This window comes from Scyliorhinus canicula, chromosome 23 (assembly GCF_902713615.1).
Source record: "Scyliorhinus canicula chromosome 23, sScyCan1.1, whole genome shotgun sequence".
Taxonomy (NCBI): domain Eukaryota; kingdom Metazoa; phylum Chordata; class Chondrichthyes; order Carcharhiniformes; family Scyliorhinidae; genus Scyliorhinus; species Scyliorhinus canicula.
Window position 1 is genome coordinate 1,259,372 of NC_052168.1, and position 16,904 is coordinate 1,276,275.

Consider the following 16,904-nt stretch of genomic DNA (forward strand, 5'->3'; position numbering starts at 1 on the left):
CCCGTGTCTGCGTGGGTTTCGCCCCCACAACCCAAAAAAATGTGCAGAGTAGGTGGATTGGCCACGCTAAATTGCCCCTTAATTGGAAAAAATAATTGGTTAATCTAAATTTATAAAAAAAAATAATAATATACACCAGTATATCATGGTGCAGACACACACTGATGGACACACACAGGGACCAATCAACATGTACAAACACCGCAGCCAATCACCAGTTAGAATACACACACTATAAAGGCAGAGGGCACTACGGTTCCCGCTAATTCTGGGTGCTGCCGCTGAGTGTAACAAGAACTCATCCAGCCCAGCACAGACTCACATCACGTGCTGAGAGAATCAACTGGTTCGGACAAGGCTTAGGTCTCTAGTTCAAGTTAGCATCATTTAGACCCACAGTCATCGTGTGTTAGTTAGTTAGAAGTTAGTTAATAAAATTGAGTTGAATCTTCATCAATGTTGGAAGTGTCTGTTCATCTCTCAAGTCTACACTAGCCAACACTTCAATTACCACTTATTTCCAACTCCATGTCTCCGTCCTTCACCTGTGCCTCAGTCAATCTGCTCCGGAAACCCTTTCTGCCTTGTTCCCTGTCCCCTGGATTATCCCTGCTCTCTCCTGGCTGCTCTCCCACCTCTTACCCTCTGTCATCTGAAACTCTGCCTCTATCTTAACTCACTGCAAATCCTGTCCCCCATGAATGGGCCGAATGGTCTGTCCCGGGATTAGAACATTCAGCAAAGGAAAGGAATTTAATAAATTGACACTGGTCCCAGGTAAACATTAAAAAGGACGGGGGGGGGGGGGGGGGGGGGCAGCACGGTGGCACAGTGGTTAGCATTGTTGCCTACGGAGCTGAGGACCTGGGTTCGAATCCTGGCCCCAGGTCACTGTCCGTGTGGAGTTTGCACATTCTCCCCGTGTCTGCGTGGGTCTCAGCCCCACAACCCAAAGATGCGCAGGGTAGGTGGATTGGCCACGCTAATTTGCCCCTTAATTGGAAAAAATAATTGGATAATCTAAATTTATATTTTTTAAAAGGACGGGGTGGGGGGGGGGAGGGGGCAGGAATTCCAATTTCCCAAAGATATGGGGTGGGAATGGGAATTCTGATTCTCCAAAGACAGTGTGGGATTGGGAATGACATTGGGATTGGGAATACTGATTCCCTATCCCAGATGTTAGTGTGAGTGGCAGCTGCACATTTTAGAATTTGAGGAGTTTGCAACCAAACTGACTCTGGAGGAATTTCCAGGTTTGACGCTGCAGTGATTCATTAATTTGGATTTGCGAAACATCCGTGTGGTTGAGTGATTTTTGCTGACGGGACACTGATCCTTCCTGACCCTATAAAGCAGCAGCAGGAGTTCCATCCCCGGGACTGGGCACAATCAATGGCCACCAGCTGGGGCATCTGCGGAGCCGGCAGAATCTGCCACGATTTCGTGGTGGCTTTAAAAACCCTTCCACCTGAGAGTCATCAGGTACAGAGAGAGTGTGGGAGAGAGAGAGAGGGGGGGAGAGAGAAGGGGAGTGAGAGAGGGGGGGGGGAGAGAGAGAGAGAGGGGGAGAGAGAGGGGGAGGGAGAGTGGGAGAGAGAGGGGGGGAGAGAGAGGGGGGGGGAGAGAGAGGGGGAGAGAGAGAGGGGGAGAGAGAGAGGGGGAGGGAGGGGGGGGGAGGGGGAGGGAGAGAGAGAGGGGGAGGGAGAGAGTGGGGGAGAGAGAGAGGGGGAGGGAGAGGGGGGGGAGAGAGAGAGAGAGGGGGAGAGAGAGGGGGAGGGAGAGTGGGAGAGAGAGGGGGGAGAGAGGGGGGGAGAGAGAGGGGGAGAGAGAGAGAGGGAGAGAGAGATGGGGAGGGAGAGAGGGGGAGGGAGAGAGGGGGAGGGAGAGAGAGAGGGAGAGAGAGAGGGGGAGGGAGAGAGGGGGAGGGAGAGTGGGAGAGGAGAGAGAGAGAGTGTGTGTGTGCGAGAGAGAGAGAGGGGGAGAGAGAGAGAGAGGGGGGGGGAGAGAGTGTGGTGAGAGAGAGTGTGTGTGAGAGAGAGAGAGGGGGGGGAGAGAGAGAGAGGGGAGAGAGAGAGAGAGAGAGAGGGAGAGAGTGTGTGTGAGAGAAAGAGGGGGGGGGAGAGTGGGAGAGAGAGAGGGGGAGGGAGTGGGAGAGAGAAAGAGTGTGTGGGAGAGAGAGTGTGTGTGTGCGAGAGAGAGAGAGGGAGAGAGAGAGAGAGAGAGGAGAGTGGGAGAGAGAGTGTGTGGGAGAGGGAGAGTGTGTGTGCGAGAGAGGGGGGAGAGAGAGAGAGGGAGAGTGGGAGAGTGTGTGTGGGAGAGAATGGGAGAAAGCGAGAGGTGGGAGAGAGAGGGAGAGAGAGAGTGTGGGAGAGAGAGTGTGGGAGAGAGAGGGAGAGAGACAGTGTGGGAGAGAGGGTGTGGGAGAGAGGTGTGGGAGAGAGTGTGGGAGAGAGAGGGAGAGAGAGAGGGAGAGAGAGTGTGGGGAGAGAGAGGGAGAGAGAGAGTGTGGGAGAGAGAGTGTGGGAGAGAGAGGGAGAGAGTGTGGGAGAGAGAGGGAGAGAGAGAGTGTGGGAGAGAGGGCGAGAGTGTGGGAGAGAGAGCGTGGGAGAGAGAGGGAGAGAGAGAGTGTGGCAGAGAGAGTGTGGAGAGAGAGAGAGGAGAGAGAGAGTGTGAGAGAGAGAGTGTGGGAGAGAGAGGGAGAGAGAGAGGGAGAGAGTGTGGGAGAGAGAGTGAGAGAGAGAGTGTGGGAGAGAGGGCGAGAGCGTGGGAGAGAGAGGGAGAGAGAGAGTGTGGGAGAGAGAGCGTGTGGGAGAGAGAGTGTGGGAGAGAGAGGGAGAGAGACAGTGTGGGAGAGAGGGTGTGGGAGAGAGGGTGTGGGAGAGAGTGTGGGAGAGAGAGGGAGAGAGAGAGGGAGAGAGAGTGGGGAGAGAGAGTGTGGGAGAGAGAGGGAGAGAGAGAGTGTGGGAGAGAGAGTGTGGGAGAGAGGGAGAGAGTGTGGGAGAGAGGAGAGGGAGAGAGAGAGTGTGGGAGAGAGAGTGAGAGAGAGTGTGGGAGAGAGAGCGTGGGAGAGAGAGGGAGAGAGAGAATGTGGCAGAGAGAGTGTGGGAGAGAGAGGGAGAGAGAGAGTGTGAGAGAGAGAGTGTGTGGAGAGAGAGGGAGAGAGAGAGGGAGAGAGTGTGGGAGAGAGAGTGAGAGAGAGAGTGTGGGAGAGAGAGCGTGGGAGAGAGAGGGAGAGAGAGAGTGTGGGAGAGAGAGCGTGTGGGAGAGAGAGTGTGGGAGATAGAGTGTGGGAGAGAGAGGGAGAGAGAGGGAGAGAGAGAGTGGGGAGAGAGAGGGAGAGAGAGGGGAAGAGAGAGAGTGTGGGAGAGAGAGTGTGGGAGAGAGAGGGTGTGTGGGAGGGTGGGAGAGAGAGGGAGTGTGTGGGAGGGTGGGAGAGAGAGGGAGTGTGTGTGGGAGGGTGGGAGAGAGAGGGAGTGTGTGTGGGAGGGTGGGAGAGAGAGGGAGTGTGTGTGGGAGGGTGGGAGAGAGAGGGAGTGTGTGTGGGAGGGTGGGAGAGAGAGGGTGTGTGTGGGAGGGTGGGAGAGGGAGTGTGTGAGGGTGGGAGAGAGAGGGAGTGTGTGTGGGAGGGTGGGAGAGAGAGGGAGTGTGTGTGGGAGGGTGGGGAGAGAGAGGGAGTGTGTGTGTGGGAGGGAGAGAGAGGGAGTGTGTGTGGGAGGGTGGAGAGAGAGGGAGTGTGTGGTGGAGGGTGGGAGAGAGAGGGAGTGTGTGTGGGAGGGTGGGAGAGAGAGGGAGTGTGTGTGGGAGGGTGCGAGAGTGAGGGAGTGTGTGTGGGAGGGTGGGAGAGGGAGTGTGTGTGGGAGGGTGGGAGAGGGAGTGTGTGTGGGAGGGTGCGAGAGTGAGGGAGTGTGTGTGGGAGGGTGGGAGAGGGAGTGTGTGTGGGAGGGTGGGAGAGAGAGGGAGTGTGTGTGGGAGGGTGCGAGAGTGAGGGAGTGTGTGTGGGAGGGTGGGAGAGGGAGTGTGTGTGGGAGGGTGGGAGAGAGAGGGAGTGTGTGTGGGAGGGTGGAGAGAGAGGGAGTGTGTGTGGGAGGGTGGGAGAGAGGGAGTGTGTGTGGGAGGGTGCGAGAGAGAGGGAGTGTGTGTGGGAGGGTGGGAGAGAGAGGGAGTGTGTGTGGGAGGGTGGGAGAGAGAGGGAGTGTGTGTGTGGGATGGAGAGAGAGGGAGTGTGTGTGGGAGGGTGGGAGAGAGAGGGAGTGTGTGTGGGAGGGTGGGAGAGAGAGGGAGTGTGTGTGGGAGGGTGGGAGAGAGAGGGAGTGTGTGTGGGAGGGTGCGAGAGAGAGGGAGTGTGTGTGGGAGGGTGGGAGAGAGAGGGAGTGTGTGTGGGAGGGTGGGAGAGAGAGGGAGTGTGTGTGGGAGGGTGGGAGAGAGAGGGAGTGTGTGTGTGGATGGAGAGAGAGGGAGTGTGTGTGGGAGGGTGGGAGAGAGGGAGTGTGTGTGGGAGGGTGCGAGAGAGAGGGAGTGTGTGTGGGAGGGTGGGAGAGAGAGGGAGTGTGTGTGGGAGGGTGGGAGAGAGAGGGAGTGTGTGTGTGGGAGGGAGAGAGAGAGGGAGTGTGTGTGGGAGGGTGGGAGAGAGAGGGAGTGTGTGGGAGGGTGGGAGAGAGAGGGAGTGTGTGTGGGAGGGTGGGAGAGAGAGGGTGTGTGTAGGAGGGTGGGAGAGAGAGGGAGGTGTGTGGGAGGGTGGGAGAGAGAGGGAGTGTGTGTGGGAGGGTGGGAGAGAGAGGGAGTGTGTGGGAGAGTGGGAGAGAGACGGAGTGTGGGAGGGAGGGTGGGAGAGAGAGGGAGTGTGTGGGAGGGTGGGAGAGAGAGGGAGTGTGTGTGGGAGGGTGGGAGAGAGAGGGAGGGTGGGAGAGAGAGAGAGGGAGGGTGGGAGAGAGAGGGAGTGTGTGTGTGGGAGGGTGGAGAGAGAGGGAGGGTGGGAGAGAGAGTGTGTGTGTGGGAGGGTGGGAGAGAGAGGGAGTGTGGGAGGGAGGGTGGGAGAGAGAGGGAGTGTGTGGGAGGGTGGGAGAGAGAGGGAGTGTGGGAGGGAGGGTGGGAGAGAGAGGGAGTGTGTGGGAGAGAGAGGGAGTGTGGGAGAGAGAGGGTGTGTGTGGGAGAGAGAGGGAGTGTGTGTGGGAGGGTGGGAGAGAGAGGGAGTGTGGGAGGGAGGGTGGGAGAGAGAGGGAGTGTGTGTGGGAGGGTGGGAGAGAGAGGGAGTGTGTGTGGGAGGGTGGGAGAGAGAGGGAGTGTGTGGGAGGGTGGGAGAGAGAGGGAGTGTGTGTGTGGGAGGGAGAGAGAGGGAGTGTGTGTGGGAGGGTGGGAGAGAGAGGGAGGGTGGGAGAGAGGGTGTGTGTGGGAGAGTGGGAGAGAGGGAAGGTGGGAGAGAGAGGGAGTGTGTGTGGGAGGGTGGGAGAGAGAGGGAGGGTGGGAGAGAGAGGGTGTGTGTGTGGGAGGGACGGAGAGTGCAACAGAGAGAGAAAGTAGGAGAATGGGAGTGAGGGAGAGAGAGTGGAGGGAGAGAGAGTGGAGGGAGGGAGTGGGGGAAAGAGAGTGTGGAAGATAGAGAGAGAGAATGTGGGAGGGAGGGAGAGAGTGGAGGAGAGAGAGAGTGTGAGAGAGGGAGAGTGTGAGAGACAGAGTGTGGGAGAGAGTCTGGGAGAGAGAGTGTGGGAGCGAGTGCGGGAGGGAGAGAGAGTGTGGGAGAGAGAGAGTGTGAGAGAGAGGGAGTGTGAGAGAGAGGGAGTGTGGGATAGAATGAGTGTGGGAGGGAGAGAGAGAGAGAGAGAGCGGGAGGGATGGAGAGAGTGTGGGAGGGAGAGAGAGTGTGGGAGGGAGGGAATGAGTGATTAGAAAGAGGGAAGGAAGCATGAGAGAAAGGAGGAGAGAAGCAGGGAGTAAAGAAATGAAAGGAAAGAAGAAGAGAGCGAGTCAGAGATAGAGACAGAAAACAAATGGAGGAAAAGAGAGGAAAGAAAGATGTGGAAAGAGATAAGGAGGGAGAGACAGACTTGAAGAGGGAGAAAGAATGAGAGGAGGGAGGCAGGAGGAGTGAGGGAGGGAAGGAGGGACAAACAGGGGGAGTGACGGAGGGAGACAGGGAGAGTGAAGGAGATGTGGTGAGGGAGGGAGACGGGGAATGAGGGAGATGGGAGTGAGCGAGGGAAGGAGACAGGGAGTGAGGGAGGGGGAATGAGGGAGACAGAGGGAGAGGCGAGTTCCTGTTTTGCTGTCTGGGTGTTTTGGGCTGAGGACGTTAGGGGACAGGAGTCATTCCCACTTTGCTACAGTCCAGGGGTGAGATTAACCCTCCCCAGGCGACACTCGGGGTTACAGCCAGGGTGGAGAATTCACCCCCTCGTTCCCCTTCCCATTTTCATAGAATTTACAGTACAGAATGAGGCCACTCGGCCTATCAAGTCTGCACCGACCCTCCCAAAGAGCATCCTACCCGGCCGACTGCCCCCACCCTATCCCCGTAACCCCACACAATCTTTTGGACACTAAGGGCAATTTATCATGACCAATCCACCTAACCCGCACATCTTTGGACTGTGGGAGGAAACCGGAGCACCCGGAGGAAACCCACGCACACACGGGGAGAACGTGCAGACTCCGCACAGACACCCATGGCCGGAATTAAACCCGGCCCCCTGCCGCTGGGAGGCAGCAGCGCTAACCACTGTGCCGCCCACTTTTCTGGATTCCTGTGGGCACCAATCAGGCGGGATCAGCGGGCATTCTGTGGGAGGTATCCGATTCCAGGCAAAGGAGCGATGCCACTAACTCCCCCTTCTGTCAGTCGCATGCCATTGTGATGCACCTCACAGCTGAAGTGCCGCCACCCTCACTGTCAGAACTCAGGGCAGGTGTCATGCTGCCAGTTGTTCTGGAGTGGGTGGGGGGAGGGCAGTAACTCCACCAGGATGGCCCCCTGACTGTACCCAGGCAGTTTGGAAGCTGATTTCTTGCCTCTGTTCTCAGGTAGTCGCTGTGGCCTCTCGGGATTCTTCACGAGCTCGCAGTTTTGCAAAAAAACATGAAATCCCCAAATCGTACGGTTCATATGAGGAGCTGGCGACCGATCCCAGTGTCGGTGAGCATTCACATCACCCAGTCTGCTGGGGCGCGGGCTCCGTATAGAGGTCTCTCTCTGCCCATGTCTCTGTCTAACTGTTTCTGTCTTTGTCTCTGTGAAGATCCCAGAACAATCCCAAACCTCAGCAAAATCGATGCTATTTTTTTTAAAATTTAGATTACCCAATTCATTTTTTCCAATTAAGGGGCAATTTAGCGTGGCCAATCCACCTAGTTTGCACATTTTTGGGTTGTGGGGGTGAGACCCACGCAGACACGGGGAGAATGTGCAAACTCCACACGGACAGTGACCCAGAGCCGGGATCGAACCTGGGACCTCGGCGCCGTGAGGGTGCAGTGCTAACCACTGCGCCACCGTGCTGCCCTGCTAAATGGATGTTATGGCGTGGGCAATGTGAGACTAACAGCCTGACAACAATGTGACTGTAACTGTGACAATAATAGATTGATAGTAATCAGTAATATCAAGTGACAGTAACAGAGTGACAGTAATCAGTAATACAGAGTGACAGTAACAGAGTGACAGTAACAGAGTGACAGTAATCAGTAATACAGAGTGACAGTAACAGAGTGACAGTAATCAGTAATACAGAGTGACAGTAACAGAGTGACAGTAATCAGTAATACAGAGTGACAGTAACAGAGTGACAGTAATCAGTAATACAGAGTGACAGTAACAGAGTGACAGTAATCAGTAATACAGAGTGACAGTAACAGAGTGACAGTAATCAGTAATACAGAGTGACAGTAACAGAGTGACAGTAATCAGTAATACAGAGTGACAGTAATCAGTAATAGAGTGACAGTAACAGAGTGACAGTAATCAGTAATACAGAGTGACAGTAACAGAGTGACAGTAACAGAGTGACAGTAATCAGTAATACAGAGTGACAGTAACAGAGTGACAGTAATCAGTAATACAGAGTGACAGTAATCAGTAATACAGAGTGACAGTAATCAGTAATACAGAGTGACAGTAACAGTGACAGTAATCAGTAATACAGAGTGACAGTAACAGCGTGACAGTAATCAGTAATACAGAGTGACAGTAACAGAGTGACAGTAACAGAGTGACAGTAATCAGTAATACAGAGTGACAGTAACAGCGTGACAGTAATCAGTAATAGTGACAGTAACAGAGTGACAGTAATCAGTAATACAGAGTGACAGTAACAGAGTGACAGTAATACAGAGTGACAGTAACAGAGTGACAGTAATCAGTAATACAGAGTGACAGTAACCAGTAATACAGAGTGACAGTAACAGAGTGACAGTAATCAGTAATACAGAGTGACAGTAATCAGTAATACAGAGTGACAGTAATCAGTAATACAGAGTGACAGTAACAGTGACAGTAATCAGTAATACAGAGTGACAGTAACAGCGTGACAGTAATCAGTAATACAGTGACAGTAACAGAGTGACAGTAATCAGTAATACACAGTGACAGTAACAGAGTGACAGTAACAGAGTGACAGTAATCAGTAATACAGAGTGACAGTAACAGTGACAGTAATCAGTAATACAGAGTGACAGTAACAGTGACAGTAATCAGTAATACAGTGACAGTAACAGAGTGACAGTAACAGAGTGACAGTAATCAGTAATACAGAGTGACAGTAACAGTGACAGTAATCAGTAATACAGAGTGACAGTAACAGAGTGACAGTAACAGAGTGACAGTAATCAGTAATACAGAGTGACAGTAACAGAGTGACAGTGAAAGTAATCAGTAATACAGAGTGACAGTAACAGTGACAGTAATCAGTAATACAGAGTGACAGTAACAGAGTGACAGTAATCAGTAATACAGAGTGACAGTAACAGAGTGACAGTAACAGAGTGACAGTAATCAGTAATAGTGACAGTAACAGAGTGACAGTGAAAGTAATCAGTAATACACAGTGACAGTAACAGAGTGACAGTAACAGAGTGACAGTGAAAGTAATCAGTAATACACAGTGACAGTAACAGAGTGACAGTAATCAGTAATACACAGTGACAGTAACAGAGTGACAGTAATCAGTAATACAGAGTGACAGTAACAGTGACAGTAATCAGTAATACAGAGTGACAGTAATCAGTAATACCGAATTACAGTAACAGAGTGACAGTAACAGTGTGACAGTAACAGAGTGACAGTAAATGTGTGGCAGTAGAGTTGTAGAATTTACAGTGCAGAAGGAGGCCATTCAGCCCATCGAGTCTGCACCGGCCCTTTGAAAGAACATCCTAGCCAAGCCCACACCCCCACCCTATCCCGTAACCCAGTAATCCCACCCAACGCCTTTGGACACGAAGGGCAATTTATCATGGCCAATCCACCTAACCTGCACATCTTTGGACTGTGGGAGGAAACCGGAGCACTCGGAGGAAACCCACACAGACACGGGGAGGACGTGCAGACTCCACACAGACAGTGACTTGTAATAGTCTGTGACTGTACCAATGTATTCCTCATTTGTCAGACATTGTCTACGTGGGAATCATTAATCCTGAGCACCTGAGGGTGGCTCTGCTGATGCTGAGAGCTGGGAGGAATGTTCTGTGTGAGAAGCCGATGGCCATGAATCTGCGGCAGGTTCAACAACTCGTCTGTGCAGCACGAGACAGTGACCGCTTCCTCATGGAGGTGGGTTCATTCTCTTCATTTAACAAATGCTTTTCAAATTTTTAACTGGAGACAGCACATGGCGATTGAGAGCTGGAATTTTATTTTCCAATTCAGGTCCCTGGTGTCAGTGCCAGGCATTCTGCTCTCAGGTACGGCTCAGGGTTAGAGTAAAGGTGCCTGAAAGTGTGAGTGTGCGAAAATACTGCAAATGCTGGAAATCTGAAATAGAAAAAATCCCAGCAGGTCAGACAGCGGTCGGTGGAGACAGAAACAGAGTTAGTGTTTCCAGACCATGTGACTTGTCCAGAGCACGTCCCTCATTTTCAAGACAAAAAATGTATCGCTGCCTCTTCAATATATTCAATGATGGAGCGTCCACTACACTCGGGAATGAAAATTCCAAAGATTCACAACCTTTTGCATGAAAAAAAAAATTCCTCAGCTCAGTCCTAAATGATCAGACCCTTATCCAGAAACTGCACCCCCTTGTTCCTGATTACCCAGTCAGTGGAGGTGGAAACAACATCTCTGTATCTACCCTGTCAAACGCCTTCAATAATCTTCAATTTTTCAATTAGATCATTGCTTATTCATCGAAACTCCAGAGAAAATAGACCCTATTTACTCAACTTCTCATCAGAGGACACTTTCTCACCCCAGGGACCAATCCAGTGAACCTTTGTTATGCTTCCCCCAATAAAATATATTCTTCCTGTAACATGGGGGCCATAATCGCACACGGTATTCAAGGTGTGGTCTGACCAAAGCCCCATCCAATTGTAGCAAGACATCTTCATGCTAGTGTTCCAGTCTCCTTGCAATAAGAGGCAACATTGCTTTCTAATCGCTTGCTGTACCTGTGTGCTAACTTTTTCTTGTCCTTTATACGAGTACATTCAAATCTCTCAACTTTTCCGAGTTTCATGCCTTTTAAAAAATGTTCTGCTTTTCTATCCTTACGACCAAATGACCCTCACACTTCCGGACATCATTCTCCATCTGCCAACTTGATGCCCACTCACTTAATCTTGATGCCCACTCTATCTCTTTGCATTCCCCTCATTGCTTGCATTCCCACCTAGCTTTGTATTGTCAGCAAACCCAGATACCTCATTTTCTGTCTATTCCTCTAAGTCATTCATACAGATTATAAATAGCTGAGACCACAGCACTGGGGCTGGATTCTCCGCCGGCGGGATTCTCCGTTTTGCCGGCGCCCGGGGGTTTCCCGACGGCGTGGGGCTGCCCCACAACCCCACTGACCGGCCGGCGTAACGGAGAATCCCGCCGGCGGGTCAGGCAGAAATGTGGAGCGACAGGGCGAAGAATCCAGCCCCCGATTCCTGGAGCACTCCATTAATTACTGTCTGACAACTTTACAATTCCTCATTTATCCTTGCTCTCAGCTTCCTGTTTGTTTACCTATCCAGACTCCCCTTTTTCCTGTTTGACAGTCCTCTATCCTTGCTAATATATCACCCCCAACAGCTTATCAAATGCCTTTTGGAAATCCAAATATACTACATCTACTGCTTTCCCTTAACCCACCCTGCTCATTACATCCTCAAATAACTCTTAATAAATTTATCAAACAGAATTTCTCTTTTGTTAAACCATGTTGACTTGTTCTAATCGTACAATACTGTACTTTTCTAAGTGCATTGTTAAAACGTCCTTAGTAATAGCACTCGCCAATGGCTGATGTCAGGCTAATTCTCTCTCCTGTTTTGAATAAGTAGCTTAGTTTTGGCATTGGTTCTTGTCAACATCCCGAACTCTGTGAAAACAGAAATGTATAAGTAACCATTTTGTACACAATGAGATCTCAGGAGGTAAATCCTCCATTTCGATGGTGCTGCGTATGGGGACCTTATGGGAAATTGGGAGAATTCTTAACTATTCCTCAAGGAGACTTGGGGCAGGATTCACCGTCGGCCGGCGCCAAAATCTGGAAAGGTGATTGGACGGAGAATTGGACTTGATGCCAAAATCGTGGTGGGCAATGGGTTCATTCCAATCGCAATTCTCCGGTGCCTTGAAAGCAGCGTCAATGCGTTCCACTCCGTACCTATCGCAGTGACACTGTCTGTATGCGTGACCAACTCCCACCCCCTCATTTTACCCCACCACACCCCAGCCCCCACACTCCACCATACAACCCACCCCCCCCCCGCCCCACAAGGAGTGTCTCCCACATTGTGGTGGCCTGCTGCATCCTCCACAATATCGCACAGCGGAGGGGTAACATACTGTCGGAAGAGGATGTATGTCAATCCTCATCTGATGAGGAGGATGCAGAGAAGGACGGGGATGGGCAGAACTTGGGGACCGGGAGGCACAGGAGGCTGCACAACCTGTGCGCCAAGACGATGTGCAAGGGACGCTCTAACCGCCACCAGGTTGACCGACCAGGGGGACTGGCCTGTGGTGTGAATATCCCATCCACCTCCTCCCATGAACACCCTCCCTTCACAACCCGATCCCCCCACCTCTTGCAACCCCTTCCGTGATTCCTACCTGCCTTGCTTCGGGGTGCGGGCTCTGGGTTGGCAGTAACAGTGGATCTGGCCCATGGGATGGAGGATGATGACAACCCGCTCTGGGATGAGCTCTGGTGCTCCCCACCATTCGGCGCCTGACTCCTGCCCACGGTAGCACTTTACCCATCCACCTGGGTGACCCCTGCACGCAAGCTGACCATTCGATCACACGGTCCAATCGAATCGCTGGGGTGACAGAGGTGGGGGAGGATGGGGGTGGGACCCGGAGCAGTAAGTGCTGGCTCAACGCGGTCACTGGGCCAAGCCCACCCACGTCTGCCCGCCCCCCCCTCCCCCCCACCCCCCCGGCAGCAGCCAGCCCAGATCAGACCATCCCTCACATGCTTTTGACAGAGCACCAAGACAGGTTGTAACGTTATGCACTGGTATTTATTGTGAATATATATACAGGATTGTGCCCTCACCCTGATCGCTATCTTATTTGCCACACCCATGCACATCTAACGCCACACCTAGGTGGAACCCCAGGCAGTACATCAGCAGTGGAGATGGCCTGCTATGATTCCTGCCCTATGACCTGGGTCCCCGTTGGCGGCCGTCTCCTGGGGCGAGCGGGGCCGCAGGTCCGGCGGTCCAGTCTTCTCTCACTCTCAGCGATTGTGAGCATCCTTCTCCTGCGGGGAGGGGGAAGAGAATAGAAAACACACAATATTACACACTCCGACGCATGCCACCCAGGGCCTGGGGAGCTGGTGGCTTCAATGGGTATTCCTAATCCCACAAATTAGTTTTTTTAAATGTCCTGGAGTGGGACTTGAACGCTCTGGCAATGACAATGTAGCTCAATGTTATTGAGCAGCCCTGGCTATACTAAGCCCACTGGGTCTGTATATAAACATCTTCTGCATTCTCCGTGTTACATTCTGGGGAGTTGATGCTGAGTGAACTGAGAACGTGCCAGGCTTTATGAAGGAGTTTCTCTTTCACCTGATTTTGGGCTTTGTATTGACAGGGTTTATGGACACGTTTTTTCCCAGTCTCCAATGCCATCCGTGAACTACTGTCCCACAATGACGTGGGGGAGATCAAAATGGTTAAAGCCGAGTTTGGGACGTTCATGCTGGAAACTCCACGGCTGGTAGATAAGGAGTTGGGTGGAGGAGTGTTGCTTGACATTGGCTGTTACTGCCTCCAGTTTGTCTGCATGGTGTTCAGTGGTGAGAAGCCAGAGTCCGTACAAGCCACGGGATTCCTGACTGAGAAAGGCAAGTATGGAATTAACCATCCAGAGACAGGTAACACCCATATAATTTTTTTGCCTCTTCACTTCAAAACGCTGAGTCTCTGCTTTGCGCTGAGATAGAGCGTTGATGTTAGTTCTGGATGTGATTCAAACGTGGGTGGAGCGCCGGCACAGTGGTTAGCACTGTTGCTTCACAGCTCCAGGGTCCCAGGTTCGATTCCCGGCTTGGGTCACTGTGTGGTCTGCACGTTCTCCCCGTGTCTGCGTGGGTTTCCTCCGGGTGCTCCGGTTTCCTCCCACAAGTCCCGAAAGACGTGCTCGTTAGGTGAATTGGACATTCTGAATTCTCCCCTTGTACCTGAACAGGTGCCGGAATGTGCCGACTAGGGGATTTTCACAGTGACTTCATTGCAGTGTTAATGTAAGCCTACTTGTGACAATAAGATTATTATTAAATCTACTTCCTGACCGTATTCTTATCATTTCCCCTGTTGTATCTCTGCAGGTGTTGATGAGGCAGTAACCATTGTACTAAAGTACTCCAGGAAACGTATGGCCCTGGTAACTATAACCATGGCAGTACAGCTTGCTAACCAGGCAACTATCACTGGGACAAAGGGGACAATTACGGTAACTTTCTCTCTGCTCCCCTTACTCACGTATGCGCTTCTTTTGGTTAACCAAATCGACAAATTTAGGGGTAAATTGAAAGGCAGCCCCTTAAAAGGGGAATTGCATCAAAGTAAACAGAATCGCAAAGGAAACTTTAATCGCAGCTCTGCTGCCTCACGGCGCTGAGGACCCGGGTTCGATCGTGGCCCCAGGTTGCTGTCCGTGTGGAGTTTGCATTCTCTCCGTGTCTGCGTGAGTTTCACCCCCACAACCCAAAGATGTGCAGGTAGATGGATTGGTCACACTAAATTGCCCCTTAACTGGAAAAAAAAATTAGGTACTCAATTTATTTTATGAAAAAAAGGAAACTTTAATCATATTTTGTTTTGATAGCTTGATAAAAATCCCCAGCCACCTTGGTGGCCACCACAGGCTACCTCTCCAGGGCCACCTGACAACGAACACAGCCACATAATACACTTGTAGCGCATTATGTGCAGCTGTCCCGTTGCCTATGCTGATGGGAGCCTGTGATATAATTTCCCAACAATGTGGTGCTACACAGTTCATATTCGATATCCTCCCCCAGGATCATGGACTCCCAGCACTTAACAAGGGCCCAGCAATATTCACCAACAATCCTCACACTCAAGAGGTGCTCAGTCCCACTGGGCAGGTCCATAGCTATTCACACTCCAGCAACACCCTAATCTTCATGTGTGATCCCATAGCGTACTGCTAATTATAATGCAACGGTGACGCACATCACAGTGTCTAGTCACTGGCAGTCTAGTCAGTGGGTGTTGATCCTCAGACTATTGCTGTGAGGGGGGGGGGATGCTGAAATACATGTCCCATTCTCCAGGTTAAAGCATCACTAAATCAGTCGAGAGAATGTGGATTGTTTTCTACTGTGACATCATGTGCTTTCCTCAAGATTCCAGGATTGATGTGGTGCCCCACAAGTCTGCTGGTGAATGGAAAGGCCCAGGAGTTCCCCTTGCCAGCTCCGTCTCAACCCCTCAACTTCATTAACAGTACAGGCCTGCGCTATGAAGCTGAACGAGTGCGGCAGTGTCTTCAGACAGGTAACTTCTCCCCTGCAAAACAAGGCCCCACCTTTCCCATCAGATAGGCCACAATAACCCTGCTCCTTTATTGATGCTTTTCAACCAGGGTGGAGGAGGATTGACTGAATACTTACCAGGAGAGAGTTTGGAGAAGGACAGGGTGGTGGAACAAGATGACATGGGACTTTATCATTGCCCTGCTGACCTGCCAGATCCGGGGTGAATCTTGCCAACAAGGTTCAGTTACTGACCCATCAGATTGTAAAATTAAGATACTGCGCACTGCTGGGATTGCGGTGAGGTTTTTAGCTGGTGTCAGCTGTCGCTGACAGTCGGGAGGGAGTCGAGTGCTTTCTAACCTGTCGTGTTTTTATTGCAGGACTGAAAGAATGCCCCGATCTGCCATTGGCCGAGAGTGAGCTGATAATGAGCATTTTAGATGAGGCGCGAAGGCAGGTGGGGGTGGTGTACGATCAAGACGCCGCCTGAGGCAAGAGTGGCTGCAGATACTCTTGTGAATCACAGGAAAACACTGCCCAATAAATCCACCGCTGCTTTAATGATATGGAATTGACAACACTGCCTGGCTCTCACCTGGTCGTGCACTCAGAGCCTGCGAGGACCAGCTGGCAGAGGTATTCGCGGATATCTTTAACCGGTCCCTACTCCACTCCGAGGTCCCCACCTGCTTCAAGAAGACCACCATCATACCGGTACCAAAGAAGAACCAGGCAACGTGCCTCAATGACTACCGTCCGGTGGCCCTGACTTCAGTCATAATGAAGTGCTTCGAGAGGTTGATCATGAAGCGCATCATCCCCATACTCCCAGAACGCCTTGATCCGCTGCGATTCGCATACCGTTGCAACCGGTCCACATCAGACGCTATTTCCCTGGCCCTACACTCATCCCTAGAGCATCTCGAAAACAAGGACTCTGACATCAGACTCCTATTTATTGACTACAGCTCCGCCTTCAACACCATAATCCCAGCCAAGCTCATATCAAACTCCAAAACCTAGGACTTGGCTCTCCACTCTGCAACTGGATCCTCGATTTTCTGACCAACGGACCACAATCAGTAAGAATGAACAACATCACCTCCTCCACAATAGTCCTCAATACCGGTGCCCCGCAAGGCTGCGTACTTAGCCCCCTACTCTACTCCCTGTACACACACGACTTTGTGACAAAACTTGGTTCCAACTCCATCTACAAGTTTGCTGACGATACGACCATAGTGGGCCGGATCTTGAATAACGAGTCAGAATATAGGAGGGAGATAGAGAACCTAGTGGAGTGGTGTAACGACAACAATCTCTCCCTCAATGCCAGCAAAACTAAAGAGCTGGTCATTGACTTCAGGAAGCAAAGTACTGTACACACCCCTGTCAGCATCAACGGGGCCGAGGTGGAGATGGTTAACAGCTTCAAATTTCTAGTGGTGCACATCTCCAAAAATCTGTCCTGGTCCACTCACGTCGATGCTATCACTAAGAAAGCACAACAGCGCCTATACTTCCTCAGGAAACTAAGGAAATTCGGCATGTCCACATTAACCCTTACCAACTTTTACAGATGCACCATAGAAAGCATCCTATCGGGCTGCATCACAGCCTGGTATGGCAACTGCTCGGCCCAGAACCACAAGAAACTTCAGAGGATCGTGAACACAGCCCAGTCCATCACACGAACCTGCCTCCCATCCATTGACTCCATCTACACCTCCCGCT

General features: G+C 51.7%; 1 protein-coding gene across 2 annotated transcripts; it reads left to right on the top strand.

Annotated features, from left to right (window-relative positions):
* Nucleotides 1–1,361: 1,361 nt before the first annotated feature.
* On the top strand, nt 1,362–15,844 carry LOC119956645 (trans-1,2-dihydrobenzene-1,2-diol dehydrogenase-like). 2 transcript variants are annotated; one of them, XM_038783986.1, is made up of 7 exons: nt 1,362–1,485; nt 7,018–7,129; nt 9,600–9,763; nt 13,259–13,511; nt 13,995–14,119; nt 15,039–15,189; nt 15,551–15,844. In XM_038783986.1, the coding sequence occupies exons 1-7, from the start codon at nt 1,396–1,398 to the stop codon at nt 15,658–15,660; spliced, it is 1,005 nt and encodes a 334-aa protein (XP_038639914.1). In that variant the 5' UTR covers nt 1,362–1,395; the 3' UTR covers nt 15,661–15,844. The 2 variants fall into 2 exon arrangements, with proteins under 2 accessions (XP_038639914.1, XP_038639915.1); XM_038783987.1 differs by lacking the exon at nt 15,551–15,844 and adding an exon at nt 15,278–15,544.
* Nucleotides 15,845–16,904: the final 1,060 nt, after the last annotated feature.

Excerpts from the sequence above, each read along its gene's own strand:
- LOC119956645 (XM_038783986.1), top strand. The coding sequence starts at position 1,396 with ATGGCCACCAGCTGGGGCATCTGCGGAGCCGGCAGAATCTGCCACGAT. Across the intron at positions 1,486-7,017 it reads TTCCACCTGAGAGTCATCAG|GTAGTCGCTGTGGCCTCTCG; the intron begins GTACAGAGAGAG and ends CTCTGTTCTCAG. Across the intron at positions 9,764-13,258 it reads GTGACCGCTTCCTCATGGAG|GGTTTATGGACACGTTTTTT; the intron begins GTGGGTTCATTC and ends TTGTATTGACAG.